The sequence below is a fragment of the Bos grunniens genome, chromosome X (assembly GCF_055505025.1).
Source record: "Bos grunniens cultivar Pamir isolate PY7600 chromosome X, Bosgru_T2T1.0, whole genome shotgun sequence".
Classification (NCBI taxonomy): domain Eukaryota; kingdom Metazoa; phylum Chordata; class Mammalia; order Artiodactyla; family Bovidae; genus Bos; species Bos grunniens.
The window spans coordinates 50,121,122-50,142,177 of record NC_141194.1 but is presented as its reverse complement, the minus strand read 5'-3'; the positions used below and the strand labels follow the sequence as shown (position 1 = coordinate 50,142,177).

The following is a 21,056-nucleotide window of genomic DNA, read 5'->3' as shown; positions in this document are numbered from 1 at the left end:
GTGCTTCAGGTTTTTGTTTTAAAGAAGTCACTTCTAAGGTTGCTCTGGACTATGGATTAAAAAGGGTAGAGACTGGAGACAGTAAGGACTGTGAGGAGGCAGGAGTCTCAAAGCCTCTAGTTCCATAGATCTGCATATCTTTGTGTATGTGTTCTGGTGAATGTACCACTTAGTGCCTGTGTTAATGTGTGTGTCCCTGTGTGTTTTCATGTCCTCAGGGCTTTGTTCCTGGTCAACCCTTTGCCCTGGCCTCTGAGTCATCAGGTCTCTTGGCTGTGGGGTTCAGGGACCATCACAGGACATAAGCAATGTAGGGTTGGCCCAGAAACCACCGTACATGAGAGCATCCCACCAGCCAGTAGGAAGCTCAGTGGGGCAACAGTCTTGGTGAATCCTTCAGCAGCTTCTTGCCTATGACCACAGGCACATCTGGGCCCTGGTGCCTTCTCAGATTTGGCCCCATAAGCCCTGCCACCAGCTTGATGTCTGCATGCTGGAACTGTCCTGAGGGAGAGAGATGGAATACCAGTCAGATCAGTGTCCTGAGTCCCACTGATAGTTCTGAGAGGATCCTAAAGCAGGGAACCTTGAAAGAAAAGTAGGAGGGAGAAGAGGCAGCAAAGGCCTGGAGGAGGGAAGAGACTGAGCATTGTGTGATTTGTGGAGGAGTCAGATGGGACAGGAGTGTAGCATGAAAGTAGAGGGCCAAAGTGGATGAGATGGCAGCAGATAGGGTATAGTCTGGCTTGAAGGAGATGACAAGTTAGATTAGAGAAGTGAGGAGGTTCAAAGGAAGTAAAAATATCTGTTCAATCCACCAACACTGCCCAAATTCTTTGGTGGGGGTCTCGGCCTCAGGTTCTGCTAGTGTTTCCTGACCTACAGTCTGGCTTCCTGCAAAACCCCTTTACATCCAGAGGGATCTTTGTAATACTCAGATCTGACTGTATCTTTCTCCTGCTTTCCTGATGGCTCAGACAGTAAATAATCTGTGTGCAATGCAGAGATGCAGGCTCAGTCCCTGGGTCGGGAAGATCACCTGGAGAAGAGAATGGGTACCCACTTCAGTATTCTTGCCTGGAGAATTCTATGGACAGAGGAGCCTGATGGGCAACAGTCCATGGGTTCTCAGAGTCCAACACAACTGAGCAACTTTCACTTTCACTTTCTCCTGCCTATGTCTTTTCATGACTCCTATTGTCTTCAGGAAAAGTCAAATTCTTCATGCGGGCACTCTGGTCTGACTACTCCAGCTCCATCTCCTCCAATCTCCTTTCTTTTCCTCTACACATTTGCTCAGCTTTCCATACTCAGTGTGGGTCTCTCTCCTACAGGAGATCTTTCTTGAGCTCCAAGGCTGGGCAAGGTGCCTCACCCTGGATTCCTCCAGCTCTTTGGACTGCTTTCTGTCTAGCACTGATACTCACTGGGATCACTATCCATGTCTGGGTCTGTCTTCTTCTTAGATCAGGAGCTCTCCAAGGGCAGAGCTTGGTTCTGATTCTTCTTTGTGGTTTGAGGGTCAAGATGCTGGGGGCTAACTGACCTTTCATTGTGGCAGAGTTTCTCTTGGGACTGGTGCTCCCTGGCCACTATCAGCCTCAGTAACACTTAGCCAGTAGGCCATGGGCCAAGGGGCTGAGACTTGAGCCACTGACCACATAGAACCCCAGGTGTGGTAGTTGCAGGATGCTGGGGTTCTGGTAGTGGTGCTGGAGACCTAGGAATTCAAGGTAAGGTCCAACGTAGAGGGTTTCACATGCTGCAGCAGTCACACTGGAGCTCCAGCTAAGGCCTTTTCAGTAGTGCAGGCTGGTCCCAGGATAGAAGCAAGGTACCCTTACTTTGAACAGATATGGAAATGTGGGTAATGGAAACAGTGTAGGCCCAGGGTATACAGGGGTCTACAGGGCCAACACAGGGTTGGTACAGGCCTACAGACCTACCTGGAAGTAGGTACAGATCTGGTCCTTGTGCCCTGGCCTTGATGGTGTCCCAAGAAGCTGTCTACTCACATGCAGCCCTGCGGGGAGAAGAATGCTTACCAGGAGCACAGGGTTTCACATGGTCATTCACATGGTCACCCATAGCACAAGAAGGGTGAAGTCTCAGTACCTGAAATTCAGATGAAGTGGTGCAGATTTGTGGTTAGAATGCTAGCTCCTGAGGATAGTGCTTCTACCATAGCCTATCCAGCTGCTCCTTCCTGTGCAGTGTGTGAGCATGTATGTATATGTGTGCATGCTTACCCCAGTGGGGCTGTTTGCATGTGTGTTTGCCTCTGAATGTGTAAATGTGTGGTTTAGTTCCATTCATCTGAATATCTCTGGGCATATCAGTGCATCTGTATATTTGGGAAAAATGTTATGGTAAAATGTATATTTTTTTGGTTGTATGTTTATATACGTCTCTGGATATGTGTTTCTGGGCTTCCTAGGTGGCACTAGTGGTAAAGAACTTACCTGCCAATGCAGGAGACATAATAGACTGGGGTTCGATCCCTGGGAAGATTCCCTGGAGGAGGAAATGGCAACTCACTCCAGCATTCTTGCTTTGGGAATTCCATGGGCAGAGGAGCCTGGTGGGCTATAGTTCATAGGGTCGCAAAGAATTGGACACGACTGAATAGACTTGGGAGTCATGCTGGATATCTTAGTGTTATAAATCTTGGTGAATAGTTTATGTCGTGTGTGTCTGGTTGTGTGTTGGTAAATATTATGTATCTTGGGGTGTTACTGAGTATGCATCTGTCTGTGTATCATGGAATTTGTGTGCATTGGTGTGTTTTATGTATCTAGAGTAGCAGAGTGTGTGTGCCTGTGTGTGTTAAATTCTTGTGAATTGGGATGAATCTGGGGTTATCAGTGTATGTATGTTGATAAATGTGTCATTGTGTATATCTGGGTATGTATTATGCATCAATATGTGTCTAGATGCATATTTGTATGTTACTATTTGTAGGTGTGGAAAGTGTCAAAATATATGTCCCTGGGTGTGTGTTTTTGTTAGTTTACTGCATGCCCTGGTATGTGTATGTGTATCTATGAGTGTCTTGGTGTTAGAGTGTATTTGTGTTTTAATGTGTCTGAATATGCACTTGTGTGTTTGTGAGGTGCACTGTTATGTGTTTGTATTAGTCCACAAATGTCTGGAGGTGTTGACTTGTGTATTTGGCTGTGGAGTTATTATGAGATAGAGTCTTTGGTGCTCTCCCCTGCCTTTGGGTCATCTATGAGTTGTAGTAGTTCTCCTGGATGCTCATCCAGTGTGAAGAAGATCTTCTCTTCTGAGTGTGGGATGTGGATCACAAAGGGGGGTCCCATTTATTGCAAGGCAGGAGGCACAACTCTGTAGTTATAGCCTTAGAAGGTATGGGAGATGAGGAGAGGGAAAGAGAGAGTAGGGGAAGATAGGAGGCCATGTTTATCTCCCCAGAGAGACAGTTCAGCCCCAGTCCCAGTGCACAAGCTGTCCTATACTCAAGTCAGCAAGGGTGGCTGGCTTATCTAAGGATGAGAAAGTGAAGATGCTTGGCAACATGCCTGCAAAAGATAGGAGGACTGTGTTGATAGGAGACTGATTATTACATTCCTAGTAACTCTGTGGCCCCCTGGCCTCTGAGTCACCCCAAATTCCTGAGCTCAGTACTTAAGTCTTTTCTGATATCTAGTCCCTGCCTAGCTCTCCACTCTTCTCTGTATGCTCCAGCCTAACTGAACTGAATATTCTTATGGGTACCTTGCCTTATCTTGCTAGTGACCCCACTGTTTCTATTTCTCCTGCTACTTGGAATGCTCTCGTTCTTTTAACTAGTAATAATCAATTTCTAGTCATTCTTCTAGGTCAGCTCAAATGCTATTTTAAAATTTTATTGATTTATTTTTGGCTGCACTGGGTCTTTGTTGAAGCACCTGGGGCTTTTCCTTGCTGTGTGTAGGCTTTCTTTAGTTGTGGGGGCTACTCTTACTTGTGCTGCATGGGTTTCTCATTGTGATGGCTCCTCTTGTTGCAGAGCATGGACTCTAGAGTGAGTGAGCTTTAGTAGTTGCAGCATGTGGGCTCTAGAGTGTGGGCTCAGTAGTTGTGACACATGGGCTTAATTGCCCCACAACATGTGGGATCTTCCCAAACCGGGGATCGAACTGCTGTCTCCTGCATTGTTAGGCAGATTCCTATCCACTGTGCCACCAGGGAAGTCCCGTTAATATTTTAATTTGCATTTTCATTATGACTTAAGAAGTTGAACATTTGTTCTGTTTTGAAGTGCTGGTTTTAAGTCAATTTTCAATTGGATTGTCCTCATTTTTCTTACTGCAGATTTCTAGAACTTTGTTATATATTATTAACATAAGTGGAAATGAAAGCTTGGGGGTCTTTGTCAGCGGAGCTCTTTGTTCACCTTTCGCTAGTACTGCAGAACTTTCCTGAGATTTCATGCTGCCTCCATCTCCTCCACAGATCTCTTCAGAGTTGCTGTCCCAATGAAGATTCCCTGCCAAGTGTAAAAGAAATAGGAGAAATCCTTCACACTCTGAGGGCAAAGAGGTCTCCAGCCCACCAAAAGGCATACCTTCCTTCTGATTAGGAGAGTCTTCATTGGCTTCCCAATCTGACCTTGAACATTGCCAAGACTGAGACCTTATGCTCCCCATGGCATCTTAGTTTTTCAAGCTCAGTCACTCAGTCGTGTCCGACTCTTTGTGATCCCATGAACCACAGCACGCCATGCCTCCCTGTCCATCACGAACTCCCTGAGTTCACTCAGACTCATGTCCATCGAGTCAGTGATGCCATCCAGCCATCTCATCCTCTGTCGTCGTCCCCTTCTCCTCCTGGCCCCAATCCCTCCAAGCATCAGAGTCTTTTCCAATGAGTCAACTCTTCCCATGAGGTGGCCAAAGTACTGGAGTTTCAGCTTTAGCATCATTCCTTGCAAAGAAACCCCAGTGCTGATCTCCTTCAGAATGGACTGGTTGGATCTCCTTGCAGTCCAAGGGACTCTCAAGAGTCTTCTCCAACACCACAGTTCAAAAGCATCAATTCTTCAGCGCTCAGCCTTCTTCACAGTCCAACTCTCACATCCATACATGACCACTGGAAAAACCATAGCCTTGACTAGACGGAACTTTGTTGGCAAAGTAATGTCTCTGCTTTTGAATATGCTATCTATGTTGGACATAACTTTCCTTCCAAGGAGTAAGCGTTTTTTAATTTCATGGCTGCAATCACCATCTGCAGTGATTTTGGAGCCCAGAAAAATAAAGTCTGGCACTGTTTCCCCATCTATTTCCCACGAAGTGATGGGACTGGATGCCATGATCTTTGTTTTCTGAATGTTGAGCTTTAAGCCAACTTTTTCACTCTCCTCTTTCACTTTCATCAAGAGGCTTTTTAGTTCCTCTTCACTTTCTGCCATAAGGGTGGTGTCATCTGCATATCTGAGGTTATTGATATTTCTCCCGGCAATCTTGATTCCAGCTTGTGTTTCTTCCAGTCCAGCGTTTCTCATGATGTACTCTGCATAGAAGTTAAACAAGTAGGGTGACAATATACAGCCTTGACGTACTCCTTTTCCTATTTGGAACCATTCTGTTGTTCCATGTCCAGTTCTAAGTGTTGCTTCCTGACCTGCATACAGATTTCTCAAGAGGCACATCAGGTGGTCTGGTATTCCCATCTCTTTCAGAATTTTCCACAGTTTATTGTGATCCACACAGTCAAAGGCTTTGGCATAGTCAATAAAGGAGAAATAGATGTTTTTCTGGAACTCTCTTGCTTTTTCCATGATCCAGCGGATGTTGGCAATTTGATCTCTGGTTCCTCTGTCTTTTCTAAAACCAGCTTGAACATCAGGAAGTTCACTGTTCACATATTGCTGAAGCCTGGCTTGGAGAATTTTGAGCATTACTTTACTAGCATGTGAGATGAGTGCAAGCTCAGTTACATTCAAAATTCTGAGCCTGGTGGGCTGCCGTCTATGGGGTCGCACAGAGTCGGACACGACTAAAGTGACTTAGCAGCAGCAGCAACAGCAGCAGTATAACATTTATGACATGCATTCACTTGATCATTTATTTATTCATTCACGTACTGTTTAAGTATCAGGAACATGGTGGTGAAAAAGTCAGTCATGATTTCTGATGTGGTGAAGCTCATATTTAAGTTGGGAAGGCAGGCATGAATGAAATTATAATTACCAATTATGCAAATGCTATAAGAAAAAAAGAATAGATTGACCGAGAGAGTTGCAGGTACTCAACATAGTTTGAAGCAGTAGTAAGAGGTAAGAAGGACATCTGAGTTGAGATTTAATGCATGATCTGGAGCTTGAGTGACAATGGAAGAAATGAGGGTGGTAGGCAGGATCAGGGCAAAGCAGGTCAGAGCAATTTTCAAGCAGGGGGAACAGCTTGGAAGAGGTCCCTGTGTGGAGGCAGGGGAGAGGGTAGGGCCTATTGGTGGAACAGGAGGCCAGTGTGGCCTGAGTTCAGAGGGTGAGTGGGAGAAGGTGAGGTCAGAGAGGTATGGGATATAGGGCAGGTCATGCAGGGACTTGGAGCTCATTAAAAGGACTTTAAACTTTACTCTAAAAAGTATGATAAGAAATGATAAGTGCAATAGGAAACCCTTGAGGGGAGTTAAGTAGGGAAGAGACATGAAGTGATATATGTTTTTAAATGATCCCTTTGCTGGGGAAGAATGTCCAAGAGAATATCTCAAAAAGGGAAGAAGGAAAACCAGTGATGAGTCTGGAACAGTTTTCTAGGTGAAGCACAATGGTAGTCTGCCCTAAGATAGTGACAGTTGGGGTAGTGAGAAGTGGATGCATTTGACAAACAGAGATAACTGTGTCAGGTATTGAAGATGGATGGGATATTGGGAGGGAGGATGGTGAAGGAGAGGGGTATGTCAAGAATGTCATGCCCAAATTTATATCCCTGTGAATTATTGTCACCACCAACTTGTTCTAATCCTGCCCTATAACATCACCCAGGAAATGTCACTCCTCTCAGCAAGGTGAATAATGAAGTAGTGAATCACATTCATCATGGGACCAAAGTGTGTAGGTTCAAATCTCTTACTAGTGGTGTGAAGTGGTGTCACTTCTCTGTGCTTCAGTTTCCCCATGAGTAAAATCCAGATAATAAGAGGCTTTTGGTGAGGATTAAATGAAGACTACAAGTACGGTATGTAGATCAGTACCTGTACATAGGAAGAGCTAAAAAATGTAAAAAACTAGAAATAAAACCACCATATGAATCAGCAATCCCACTCCTAGGCATATACCCTGAGGAAACCAAAATTGAAAAAGACACTTGTACCCCAATGTTCATTGCAGCACTATTTACAATAGCTAGAACATGGAAGCAACCTAGATGTCCATTGACAGATGAATGAATAAAGAAGTTGTGGCAAACTAGTACAGCCACTATGGAGAACAGTGTGGAGATTCCTTAAAAAACTGGAAATAGAACTGCCTTATGATCCAGCAACCCCACTGCTGGGCATACACACTGAGGAAACCAGAAGGGAAAGAGACACGTGTACCCCAATGTTCATCGCAGCACTGTTTATAATAGCCAAGACATGGAAGCAACCTAGATGTCCATCAGCAGATGAATGGATAAGAAAGCTGTGGTACATATACACAATGGAGTATTACTCAGCCATTAAAAAGAATACATTTGAATCAGTTCTAATGAGGTGGATGAAACTGGAGCCTATTATACAGAGTGAAGTAAGCCAGAAGGAAAAACATAAATACAGTATACTAACGCACATATATGGAATTTAGAAAGATGGTAACAATAACCCGGTGTACGAGACAGCAAAAGAGACACTGATGTATAGAACAGTCTTATGGACTCTGTGGGAGAGGGAGAGGGTGGGAAGATTTGGGAGAATGGCAATGAAACATGTAAAATATCATGTAGGAAACGAGTTGCCAGTCCAGGTTCGATGCATGATGCTGGATGCTTGGGGCTGGTGCACTGGGACGGCCCAGAGGGATGGTATGGGGAGGGAGGAGGGAGGAGGGTTCGGGATGGGGAACACATGTATACCTGTGGTGGATTAATTTTGATATTTGGCAAAACTAATACAATTATGTAAAGTTTAAAAATAAAATAAAATTGGAAGAATAAAAAAAAAATAAAAGTAAAAAACGAAAAAAAAAAAAAAGAAGTTGTGGTACATATACACAATGGAATATTACTTAGCCATAAAAAGGAATGCATATGAGTCAGTTCTAATGAGGTGGATGAAACTAGAGCCTATTATACAGAGTGAAGTAAGTCAGAAAGAGAAAGATAAATATCATATACTAATGCATATATATGGAATCTAGAAAGATGGTACTGAAGAATTTATCTGCAGGGCAGCAATGGAGAAACAGACATAGAGAACAGACTTATGGACATGGGGAAAGTGGGGGAGAGGGTGAGATGTATGGAGAGTAACATGGAAACTTACATTACCATATGTAAAATAGATAGCCAATGGGAATTTGCTGTATGTCTCAGGGAACTCAAACAGGGGCTCTGTATCAACCTAGAGGGGTGGGATGGGGAGGGAGATGGGAGGGAGGTTCAAGAGTGAGGGGATATATGTACACCTATGGCTGATTCATGTTGAGATTTGACAGAAAACAACAAAATTCTGTAAAGAAATTATCCTTCAATTAAAAATAAAAAAAATGTAAACATTATTTCACAGCCTTTGGAAAATTTAAAGACAACTGTCATCATCTTCCTCATTTTTTATATTCCTCTCATTAAACAGGGGTGTTTATGGAGCACAAAACAACGAATCAGACCTACCTTGCCCAGGGATGCTCCCATTTATAGCCCCACATCCCTTCTCTGCTTGTGAAGTATAAGCAATTCTCTTGTCCAACAAAGCAAATGTCAAAGCCACAGCTTGACCAGTTTGTTTCAGTCTTAACATCTCTTCTCTCCCAGGGCCTCTAATTCTGTGCCTATGTGCTGAAGCCCAGAGAAGTTAAGTATCTCATTTAAAGTCTCAAAGCAAGCAAGCAAGTGGCTTAAATCATAAAAATCTGTACGGGCTTCTGGTTCTTAGTGCTCTCTATTCTCTATTCCCTTGTGGCTTGACCTCTTGTTCATAGACACAGGTGGTGCTTTGGGGCTCTGGCAACAGGTCATGCTGATGCCAGAGCCTTCCAGGGGGCAGCAGAGAGGGCAGGGTGGGGTGAAAAGGAGTAGTGAGGAATTCTCCAAGGGCAGAAATGGTCATGGTACTGCTGGGACTTGTGGGACTTGAGACTGTGCTTGGGAGTATGCAAAGCCTCTGGAGGTGGGGGCCTGAGCTTGGCAGGCCTGGAAGGTAATGGGATTTTGGGTTTATTAGGAGTTGGTGTCCTAGATTGGAAAGTGATAAACCTAGGGAAGGTTGGTGAGGTGGGGCACTAGGTTTAAGAGGTGATGGAATTTTAGGGGTCTTAGGTAAGAGGATCCCAGGTCTAGGATATGGTATGTTGTTTGGGGTCTTAGGAGCAAGAACCCTTGCTGTGGTATGTGGTGGGTATATAAGGATCTGATGTGTGGAGAATTCAGGCCCGGGCTGCGACAGGCTTTTTGATTGTGGTATAAGTACCCCCAGGTTGTGGGAGTGATGAGGCATCTCATTTAGTTTGTAATGGAGCACCAGGTTTGGAATGCAGCAGAGTAGCATGTTTCATAAGGCCAGTTTGGGGAGGGGCTAGAATGCTATAATTCAGAGGTGGGACTTGTGTCTTGAATTCATGGCTAATACAGTACCAAGGTTCTGATGTAATGGTGTGCTGGACTTAAGGAGCAATAGGGCACCAAAATTTGAGAGCACAAGGACAGCAGGTTTTGTCCTAAATTTTGGCTGAACCAAGGTTCCAGAATCCTGTTATGCTGGAATTTGGGGCATTGGGTATGCAATGGTGTATGGGGTACTAGGGCTCCGACCCAGTGGCCTTAATTCCTTGGAACTGGGCATCTTCTTTGTAGAGACAAGAGTAGTTGAGGATAAGTAGAACTTTGATTTCACAAGCCTTTATTTGGGAGAAACAAAGGGCACTAGGTTGGTTGGGTTGTGCCTGCCCCTAGGCCATGACTAAGGGCATGATGGTGCCTGGTCCATCTGTGGTAGAAGTCTGTTTCCTGGCTTTCTCACTGGCTTTTTTGGGCTGTGCCACGACCAGTAAAGTCAGAGGTGTTACAAAATTTTGTTAAAGGGACAGACTGAGGACTTTGGCAGCCAGCATGTGGTGAGTGCTGGCATCACAAGCGTGGAAGCATGCCTCCAGTAGCTCTCTAATGGTGATGTAGGCCCAAAGGCAGTGTATGAAGTGGGCTACATTGGGCGCTGGCTCCTCTGGGAAACCAAAGACCTTTTGGCTGCTGTTGGCGGCCACTTCACTGTGGCAGGCCATAGAAGCTGACCCTTGGGGCCATGGGCTTTCAGGTGGATGTGTAGTTCCTTCTTGCCTGGCTGCACTTGGCCTGCCACTACAGGCCCTGAACCACCAAAGTAGTTGGGGAAAAGGGCCCAAGGAGAGGCCCCAGTCAAGCCACCCAGGTAGTCCAGATGCACATCTGCCAGCAGAGACATGGAAATCTCTTCATAGAGGCCTCTGGCTGTAGGGGCTGCACTGGTATCTTCATATATGTGCCAGGCTGCTACTCAGTTCTCTAGGGACAAACAACACAGCAGTGGGAAGTCAGCATCATTCCCAAAGGCCAAGCTGAAAAGGGTCACTTTGTTGCCCGGTGCCTGACGGATGTTAGAGAGGATCACACTGGAAGTTGTCACTCCAGCTGTGGGCTCCCATCTGTTAGGAAGATGATGAGAGGGATCCTCCCCCACAATGGGGCTCCTCCCAAGCTCCTGGTTGCTATGCTTTAGCACTGAAGCAGCTGCCAGCAGAGCAATGTTGATGTCAGTCTCTAATTGGAGAGCAGACTGTGAGACTACCTTTTCTAGTAATTTCTACCCCCATTCCAGACACACTGAGCACCTCGTTAACCTCCCAGGCTCAGTCACATCTCCTTATCTTTGCTCAGACTGTTTCCGCTGCTTATCCTTTCCAATTCCCCACTCCCACACAAACTCCCTGAGATCTGACTGTGGGTCCCACATGTCCTTGGCTTTTATCACTTCCTGTCTCAGATTGCTTTGCCTGTTTCCTGGGGGGATGTCTCATTCTTTAGTCAGATTGGCAGCTCCTCAAGGATAGCATCCCCACCTCTATGCTACAGGGGAAGAAGGGGCTGCGTGGTCAGGAGGTGGTAGGAGGGGGATTCTTCAGTAACTGTCTGAGAGAGGATTGATCAAAAGCCAAAATCAGGGCAGAAACTTACTCAAAATACTTAGAAATAAATATCTAGATTATTGATAAAATACAAAACGAAAGTTTTAGCAAACTGAGTATATGCTTTAAGGAGGAGGAAACTCAGCCCCAAAGAGGAATGTGCCCTAAAATACATGGAGAATAAGCTGTGCTCTGTTAGGCAAAGAAGCACAAAAGGATGAAGGAAGATATTTGTGTAAAATTTAAAAGTGATATTTCAGACATTATGAGAGGTAAAGTCGATGGGTGAATGATGGGAGAATTTCCCATGTCAGCAGAGTCTGCCGATTTGAGTAGGTAGGTCTAACACTTACAACCAGCATCTTCCATATGGCCCAGGTAGTCCTTAGCACTGTGGACATACTGGACGGTGGCCTGGATGGAGCCTCCAGCTTTCCAGACACTAACTGTGTAAGAAAAGGAGATGATGTTGAAGTAGTCACTGGCCCACAGGTTACCAGGGATAACATTCATTGCCTTTTTAGTCTGTAGGATATAGACGAAGTAAAGGAGATGGACCAAGACCTGAGGTCTTGCTCAAGACTGAAAGGCACTTTCTATACAAAGTACTGCAGTCTAAGTGTTGTAGGGTTTTAACATTTTCTGATTCTGCTGCTGCTGCTGTTAAGTCACTTCAGTCGTGTCCGACTCTGTGCGACCCCAGAGACGGCAGCCCACCAGGCTCCCCCTCCCCGGGATTCTTCAGGCAAGAACACTGGAGTGGGTTGCCATTTCCTTCTCCAATGCATGAAAGTGAAAAGTGAAAGCGAAGTCGTTCAGTCGTGTCCAACTCTTTGCGACCCCATGGACTGCAGCCTACCAGGCTCCTCCATCCATGGGATTTTCCAGGCAAGAGTACTGGAGTGGGGTGCTATTGCCTTCTCCTTTCTGATTCTAGCACTCTGTAAATCTAGAAGTCCTAAGACCTAAGTCAAAATGCTCTATAGGCTCTAATGGCGCAAAGCCTAGAACTGCACTGTCTAATGGTAACTGCTAGCCACATGTAGTTATTTAAATGTAAACATACGTTGTTGCTGTTCAGTCACTCAGTAACATCTGACTCTTTGTGACCCCATGGACTGCAGCATGCCAGGCTTCCCTGTCCATCACCATCTCCCTGAGATTGCTCAAACTCATGTCCATTGAGTCAGTGATGCCATCCAACCATCTCGTCCTCTGTCATCCCCTTCTCCTTCTGCTCTCAATCTCTCCCAGCATCAGGGTCTTTTCTAATGAGTTGGCTTTTCACATCAGGTGGCCAAAGTATTGGAGCTTCAGCACCAGTTTTCCAGTGAATATTCAGGGTTAATTTCCTTTAGGATTGACTGGTTTGATCTCTTTGCAGTCCAAGGGACTCTCAAGAGTCTTCTCCAACACCACAGTTCAAAAGTATCAATTCTTCTGTGCCCAGCCTTCTTTATGGTCCAACTCTCACATCCACACATAACTACTGGGAAAACCATAGCTTTGACTAGACTGATATTTGTCAGCATTTAACTACTGTTTACCTTTGGAGTATATTTAACTAACGAACTGTACATTAATTAAAATTGAAGAAAAAGTCAAAATTCTGTTTCTTCACTTGCAGTAGCTACATTTCAAGAGTTCAATAACCACATGTGGACAGCAGCTACTGTATTCAACAGTAAATTAGTACATCTAAAAGTACATACTTTTAGAACATTTCCATCATCAAAAAAGTTCTACTGGACTGTGGTGGTCTAGAAGGTTCAAGCTCTGTGCTTTCAGAGCACTAGGATTCATGTTCCTATGGTTTCTGAACCCCGTGACCCAAGATTCAATGATTCCAGGGCTGCCCTAAAGTTTAAGAGTGTTGGATCCCCTGGAGAAGGGAATGACTATCCACTCCATTATTCTTGCCTGGAGAATTAAATGGATAGAGGGGCCTGGTGGGCTACAGTGGTTGCAAAAAGTCAGACATGACTGATGACTAACACGTCAATGATTTTGCATGCTTTGGTTGCAGTTCTCTCTAATCTGTTCTTCTACCTTACCACCTGTTTCTTCCAGGCTGGTCTTCTCACCAGCCCCCAGATAACCTAGATTCCATTTCATCTCCACAACTTTGCTCTTTATTTATATCTTCACAGTTACTTCAGTTGCTCTTTCTCTGGGCAGCCCTTCCTTGATTGCCTACTCTGATCCATGCCTTTCACACCCAGACATTCTCTGTCCCTGGCTATTTGCTGATTATCTTATGTGGAATATTTTCATCCTCCATACAGATATTGTGTCCTCTGAGAACAGGGCTTAGAATGCTACTTCCCCTTGGCTCCCTTCTCCATGATGTATTTAGTATAGGGCTAGACTCAAGGAATATAGTATGTAGGTTCTAGTATTAGGTATCATTTATAGGATACTTGCTATGTTCCTGACACTGTAGTTTAGATGCATAAGCTCATTTTATCTTCACAGCAACACAATAAACAAAGTGCTAATAATATCCTCATTTTACAAGTGATGACATTGAGGATCAGAGAGTGAAGTGGCTAGTCATTGATGGACCAGGGCCTCAAATGTGTATTTTGGAGGTGTTAAATCCAGTGATTTAAGGCATAACCTTTTATATAGGTGTGGATTCTAGAAACCACACGAAGAACATTTGTGGCTTGCCTTTCTCTCTACATCTTAAACTGATAGAAGATGGCTTGAGTGCTCCTAAGTAGGTCACAAGTTTTCCTGCCATAAGATGGGATAGGTCACACATTCTGGGATCAGAAGCTGAGCATCATATTCTTATTTCCATTGAGAGGACTGTCACATAAAGGATGGCTTTTCCTAAGAATCTCCTATCCAGGGACAGATTATGTTTTTAGAAGTATGTTGCTTAATCTCCTACTATTTGGAGATTTTCCAGCTGTCTTTCTGTTGCTGATTTCCAGTTTTATTCCATTTAGTCTGAGAGCATACTTTGTATGATTTATATTATTTTAAATTTGTTAAGGTGGGTTTTATGACCCACAATGTAGACTATTTTGGCAAATGTTCTATGTGAGCTTGGGGCAAATGTGTATTGTTGGATGAAGCATCGTATAGATGTCCGTTAGATCCAATTAATTGATGGTGCTATTCAACAGTGTCCTTATGTATTTTCTGTCTGCTGGATATGTCCATTTCTAATATAAGGAAATTGAAGTCTCCAACTATATTAATGATTTTTCTATTTCTTCTTGCAGTTCTATTAATTTTTGCCACATATATTTTGACACTGTAATTTCAATTGAATACACAGTAAAGATTATTATGTCTTCTTGGAGACTCAACCTTTTTCCATAATATAATGCACTTCTTAATCTTAACAATTGTCTTGCTCTGAAGTGTACTTGGTCTGAAATTAGTATAGCTGTTCAGCTTTCTTTGGGTTAGTGTTAGCATAGCATATGATTCTATCCTGTTACTTTTAATCTATCTGTGTCTTTATATTTAAACTGGGCTTCTAGTAGAAAACATATAGTTGGTTCTTTTGTTTTGTTTTCTTTTAATTGACACTGACAGCTTCTATCTTTTAACTGGTATATTTAGACAAGTCATCATTAAAATGATTACTGATATAGCTAGATTAATATTTGCTATATTTTAAAACTGCTTTCTCTTCATTTCCCTTTTTTGCTTTGTCTCCTACTCTTTTTTCTGACTTCTTTGATTTTAATTGAGTGTTTTATATGGTCCTGTTTTCTCTTGTCTCTTAGCATATCCATTACGTTAAGAAAATTTCTTAGAGGTTGCCCTAGAGTTTAAAATATGCCTTTACAGTTAATCCAAGTCCACATTCAAATAACACTCTATGACTTCATGCGTAGTTCAAGTATCTTGTGACAGGGTAGTCCAATTCCTTTCTCTTGTCCCTTATACCACTGCTATCATTAATTTCACTTATCAATATGCTATAATCACTGAATACATAGTTGCTCTAATTATTCTGAGTGAATTGTTATCTGTTAGATCAATTAGTTTAAAAATAAAATATATCATTTTACCTTTATTTATTATTTCTCTAACAAACTTCCTTTCTTTATATAGATCCAAGTATCTGAGCCATCTCATTTTCCTTCTCTCTGAAGAACTTTTTTAAACTTAGCTGTGCAAGACAGGTTGGTGACAATTATCTCAATATTGGTTTGGCTGATAAAGTCTTTATTTATCATTTTGGAAGGGCAATTTTGTTGTCAAATTGGGTGGTTTTCTCCTTCAACACTTTACATATTTCACTATACTCTCTTTTTCCTTGCATGGTTTCTCAAGAGAAATTCAATGTAATACTTATCCTTGTTCCTCTATAAGAAAGATATTATTTTCTGTGGGCTTTTGGACTTTTTCAGGATTTTCTCTTTGTCTTTGATTTTCTGCATATGCCTCCATGCACATCTTTTAGCATTTATCCTGCTTAGTGTGTTCTGAGCTTCTAGGATCTCTGATTTGATAGATGTCATTTGTTATTTGGAAAATCTGTGCCTGTTATTCCTTCAAATATTTCTTATGCAACTTTCTTTCTTCTCCTTATGGGAATACCATTAAACACATTACACTTTTGTATAAGTACATAGTTCTTGGATATTCTGTTGGTTTTCTATTTTTGTTTTCATTCTCTTTGCTTTTCAGTTTGGGAAGTTTCTATTCTCATTCTTCAAGTTCACTGATTCTTTCTTTGGCAATGTTCATTCCCCTGATGAGCCATAAAAAGCATTTTTCATTATTGTTACAGTGTTTTATATTTCTAGCATTCTTATAAATTTTCTTAGAGTATACCTCTCTGGTTAAATTTCCAATATGTTCTTGCATGTTGTCCACTTTTCCCATTAGAATCTTCAGCATATTAGCCATACTTGGCTCCATATCTATGGCTCCTAAGAATTATAAGCCCAGGGCACAGTACTCTTTTGGCTATGTAGTCAAAAAACAAGAAAACAAAGCTGTGGCCCCTTGACAGTTCAGAGTTTAAAATGATCAAAGTTTTAATATTTTTGACTCAGCCTTTATGATGCCAGAGTACTCTAGCTCAAAGGCTCTTTAACTCTGAGCCCTTATGAGACCTGGAGGCTTGTGGTGGAGGCTATCGATGGGCTCAGGCCCTGTGGTCCTATGTTTCAGTATTCCTAGGGTTCTGTGGCTCCATGTCTATGGGGGTTCTGATTGACAAGGAACCAAGACACTAAGGTACGCCTAGGCCTATAAGGTCAAAGGGTGATGGGATGGCAGGGAGTCCGGTCTCAGGGAACCACTGTTCCAGCACTCTGCTTTCTGAGCTTTCTAAATCAAAAGCTACAAAAGACCCCCAGGGCCCCTGTTACCTGCTTCATCCTGGTACCACACATGGAGCCACTCATGTCAAAAACAAACCCCACATTTTTACCAACAGGTGGAAGGCCTCTGGGTGCAAAGTCATAAATAAAATAGCCATTGTAAATCTGAGGAAAACAGAAGTGAAATCAACAAAAACTGTGAAGCATCTAAATCAAGTCCTCTCTTATTTTGCTACATAAAACTCTACTCTTTTCCTTCCTAGGCCTTACCACTGTTGCCATTAAATAGGCATTTGTGGGATTGCTTGCTCAATGTCCGTCTCCTCCACCAGAACTATGTATCTCTGCTGGTCAGACTGCCAGCCCAGGGCCTGCCCCTGAGTGTGGAGAGAATGAGACTGGCTTGAGGCCAAAGGCTCCAAGGATCAGGATGTCTGTAATATGTGAGTTCCTGTCTGTGAGAGCTGGGCTTGCACAGTCTTGAGGGCCCCTAGGGACGATTTGCCTGGGTTCCAGGAAATGTAAGTACTGTTTCAGCCTCTCTCTATAGAGTGAGTCTGAGGCCCAGCTCCATTGCTGCCAGGGGCTGGGAGTTTGCAGGGCCTCCCTCTCCTCCTTCAGCCTGCTTTCTGCTGTTGCTGGGCAGAGCAGGGAGGGGAGGAGGGAGCGGAGTCTGAGTGAGCAGTTTGTTCAGAAGGGATTGGTTAGACCAGGTGCAGATGCCTTGGGCTATCAGGTATGTGATTGGCTGCTGACCCCCATCCCCCACTCCATCTCTCTTTCTGCAGAGCCTGGGGCCTGGGACAGCTGAGGGAAAAGGAGAGGGAAATTGGGAGGGCCCCCAGGACCAGTGCAGCTCAGCCTAAGCAAGTATAGGCTTGTAGAGGGTCTGTGCTGCCCAGAAGCCTGCAGCAGGCTCTACCCCAGGATAACCAGCTTATTCTCCTCTCAGACATTCAGGCATTCTCTGATCACAAAGCTGGACACACTATCTCCTCCCCTCTTGGAGGGCGGGAGCTGGGAGTGGAGAGAAGGAAGGAAGGTGGGAGGACATCTTGCTCTTCTCCTCCATGCCAGCCTTTTAATTAATTCACAAGCACAAGTTTAGGTGTTGTAGGCACTTTTCCCTTGCGCACTACAGCAGTCCCCCAAAGCCTGAGTCAAACATCCTGCAACTGCCCAAGCAACAGGCAGAGTCCAGCTCTCTTTCCATGTTCTTCCCATACGTGTGTAGGTGAGAGCTTCTGGGAAAATCACATCCCTACCTCTCCATGCACCCAGGTTCACTGGTGGTGCCACACCTCACATCTTATAAACCAGCGGCATTACCTCTCACACTCCCTTCAGCTATCATGCCACGCTGTTCTCAGGAACCGTCTCCCTTCCCTCCACAGGAGAACAGTAAGGGCACCAGGCCATGTCCCTTGGACTGCCCACTCCACTCTTGCACAAGGTCCACATGCCTATATGCCTCATCCCTCTACTGAAAGACAAAACAATCCTTCCCTGACCCCATGCATGCCCAGCCTCCAGGACCTCTTCCACCAGCCAGACTCCTACTCTCCAACCCCACCCATGCACCCGACCGGGTCTTCTTTAGAATTTAAAAATGTTGCTGTCTTTTCCATCCACTAAGACAACCTCCATTCATCCCAATCCCACACAAACTTCAAACCAGCTCCTTTCTTCCCAGTAGCATGCCGAGGTAACGAACTCACAGCTGTAACGGTCTTCTCACCTCCAGTTTACTCCGCTGCCTACTGGAGCCTAGCTCCCACCCTCACCACTGATCCTTCTCTCACCAAAGGCAGCAATGACTAGTTGGTTTGAAAACTCACTGGATGTACTTCAGTTCTCCTCAGACTGCACCTGCCTGATGTTGTTCACAATTGACAATCACTTCTGGTCCTTAGAAGAATCTTGTCCCCTGGGATTCAGAGATGACGAAAGCTCCTTATTCTCCTACAGGCTCTCAGGCCCATAGGGTTCAGTCTCTTTCTTCAGCTCCATGTTCTCCCCGTGTTCCATAAGCAGTGTTGCCTAATATTTGTCAGTCGTGGCATGCAAAGAAAATGATTACATTTGTGTAGCACAATGGGGGAAGTGGTGGGCATTTAGAACCCTGAACAGCCCAATGTCAGTTGGTGGGGCTGGATATCCCAAGGGTTGTGGAGGTCAATAGCTGCTAGACTGGGAAGCTCTGCTTTAGCAACTGCCATCCTAGATCTGCTCTTCTGGCTCTAGACGTTCTGCTTGGGTCACCTCCCTAGCTCTCTTGGATTCAACCCATGGATCTCCATTGCTGACCCCACAAGTCCTTCTCCAGTCCAATGCTCTTCATTCGTTCCCCCTCCACAAATTCATACCCACTCACCACTGGACCCATTCCCTTGGATGGCTCAAACCTCTCAACATAAATTTTATATTCCTTATCAAGCCCCTGCAGCACTCATGGCCTTCAGGCTCACCTCTGAACATACCATGAGCCTCAAATCAACGCTTCAGGAGCTCCAATCCTCTTGTAGTTCCCTTCACACCCGTGGATTTTTCCAACCTCCATTCTTTGTATCATGCAACCCTCAGTTTACTAGATTGCCTTTGCCTCTGAGAGCGTCCTTCCCAACCTGGCACATGTCTTTGAATTCTTTAAGACCACAGTATGTCTTTACTTCCTCCAGGGAGCACTCTCTGACCTCCTCACCCCTCACAATGGCTTCCATCATACTTAAGCTGTCATTGACAAAGCACTTCTCATCTTGTGTCATTCTTGCATGTCTCTGTTTCACCTGGAGACAGTAAATAAGATCAGTGTGTGATTCACTTCAGGGTTCCCAACACAGGCAGTAGTGGGCATAACGGATTAGGTGTTCATGGAGTGAGGGGGTTGGGCTTTGAAAGGCAGGCATACTCAAGCAAAATGGTAGGTAGGTGGATTGAAGGGTTCTTGTTTTGGGGATGCAGGAATCAGAGCACACCCTGGATGGGAGTATCAGTTCAGTTCAGCCGCTCAGTCATGTCCGACTCTTTGCGACCCCATGGACTGCAATATGCCAGGCTTACCTCTCCAACACCAACTCCTAGAGCTTGCTCAACTCATGTCTGTCAAGTCAGTGATGCCATTCAACCATCTCGTCCTCTGTCGTCCCCTTCTCCTGCCATCTTCAATCTTTCCCAGCATCAGGGTATTTTCCAATGAGTCAGTGCTTCACATCAGGTGGCCAAAGTATTGGAGCTTCAGCACCAATATTATTCAGGACTGATTTCCTTTATGATTGACTGATTTGATGTCCTTGCAGTCGAAGGGACTCTCGAGAGTCTTCTCCAACACCACAGTTCAAAACATCAGTTCTTCAGTGCTCAGCTTTCTTTATGGTCCAACTCTTACATCCATACACGACTACTGGAAAAACCATAGCTTTGACTAGACAGACATTTTTTGGCAAAGTAATACCTCTGCTTTTTATTTATTTTTATTTTTATTTTTAAAGAAATGGCTTCAGAAACCCATAGGTATAAATTATTCACAATTCGTACCTCTCCTTTTTTAATATGCCATTTAGGTTGGTGATAGCTTTTCTTCAAGGAGCAAGCATCTTTTAATTTCATGGCTGCAGTCACCATCTGCAGTGATTTTGGAGCCAAAGAAAATAAAGTCTGTCAGGGTTTCCATTGTTTCCCCATCTATTTGCCATGAAATAATGGGACTGGATTCCATGATCTTAGTTTTTTGAATGTTGAGTTTTAAGCCAGCTTTTTCACTCCCTTCACTTTCATCAAGAGGCTCTTTAGTTCCTCTTCACTTTCTGCCATAAGGGTGGTGTCATCTGTGTATCTGAGGTTATTGATATTTCTCCTGGCAATCTTGATTCCAGCCTGTGCTTCATCCAGCCTGGCATTTCACATGATGTAGTCTGTATATAAGATAGATAAACAGGGTGACAATGTACAGCCTTGGCGTACTCCTTTCCCGATTTGGAACCAGTCCGTTGTTCCATGTCTAGTTCTAACTCTTGCTTCTTGACCTGCATGCAGATTTCTCAGGAGGCAGCTAAGGCGGTCTGGTATTCCCATCTCTTTAAGGATTTTCCACAGTTTGTTGTGATCCACACAGCCAAAGGTTTTGGAGTACTCAATAAAGCAGAAGTAGATGTTTTTCTGGAGGTCTCTTGCATTTTCTATAATCCAGGGGGTGTTGGCAATTTGATCTCTGGTTCCTCTGCCTTTCCTAAAGGCAGCTTTACATGTGGAAAGTTGAACACTTTTCCAGCTTGAACATTTGGAAGTTCTCGGTTCACATGCTGTTGAAGCCTCGCTTGGAGAATTTTGAGCATTACATTGCTATCGTGTGAGATGAGTGCAATTGTGCGGTAGTTTGAGCATTCTTTGGCATTGCCTTTCTTTGGGAATGGAATGAAAACTGACCTTTGCCAGTCCTGTGGCCACTGTTGCTGTTT

At 44.1% G+C, this 21,056-nt stretch overlaps 1 protein-coding gene across 1 annotated transcript in view; it reads right to left on the bottom strand.

Moving 5' to 3' along the window:
* Nucleotides 1–292: 292 nt before the first annotated feature.
* The window catches only part of ITIH6 (inter-alpha-trypsin inhibitor heavy chain family member 6), a 35,338-nt gene continuing 14,574 nt past the window's right edge, over nt 293–21,056 (bottom strand). Inside the window, 19 exon segments of the mRNA XM_086387118.1 lie at nt 293–504; nt 1,610–1,775; nt 1,777–1,904; nt 1,943–2,023; nt 3,209–3,321; nt 3,503–3,542; nt 4,400–4,492; nt 9,132–9,295; nt 9,297–9,384; nt 9,387–9,621; nt 9,623–9,756; nt 9,759–10,073; nt 10,076–10,108; nt 10,111–10,422; nt 10,425–10,817; nt 10,820–10,853; nt 10,855–10,937; nt 11,656–11,827; nt 16,651–16,767. Coding sequence (XP_086243244.1) covers nt 293–504; nt 1,610–1,775; nt 1,777–1,904; nt 1,943–2,023; nt 3,209–3,321; nt 3,503–3,542; nt 4,400–4,492; nt 9,132–9,295; nt 9,297–9,384; nt 9,387–9,621; nt 9,623–9,756; nt 9,759–10,073; nt 10,076–10,108; nt 10,111–10,422; nt 10,425–10,817; nt 10,820–10,853; nt 10,855–10,937; nt 11,656–11,827; nt 16,651–16,767 — 2,913 coding nt within the window.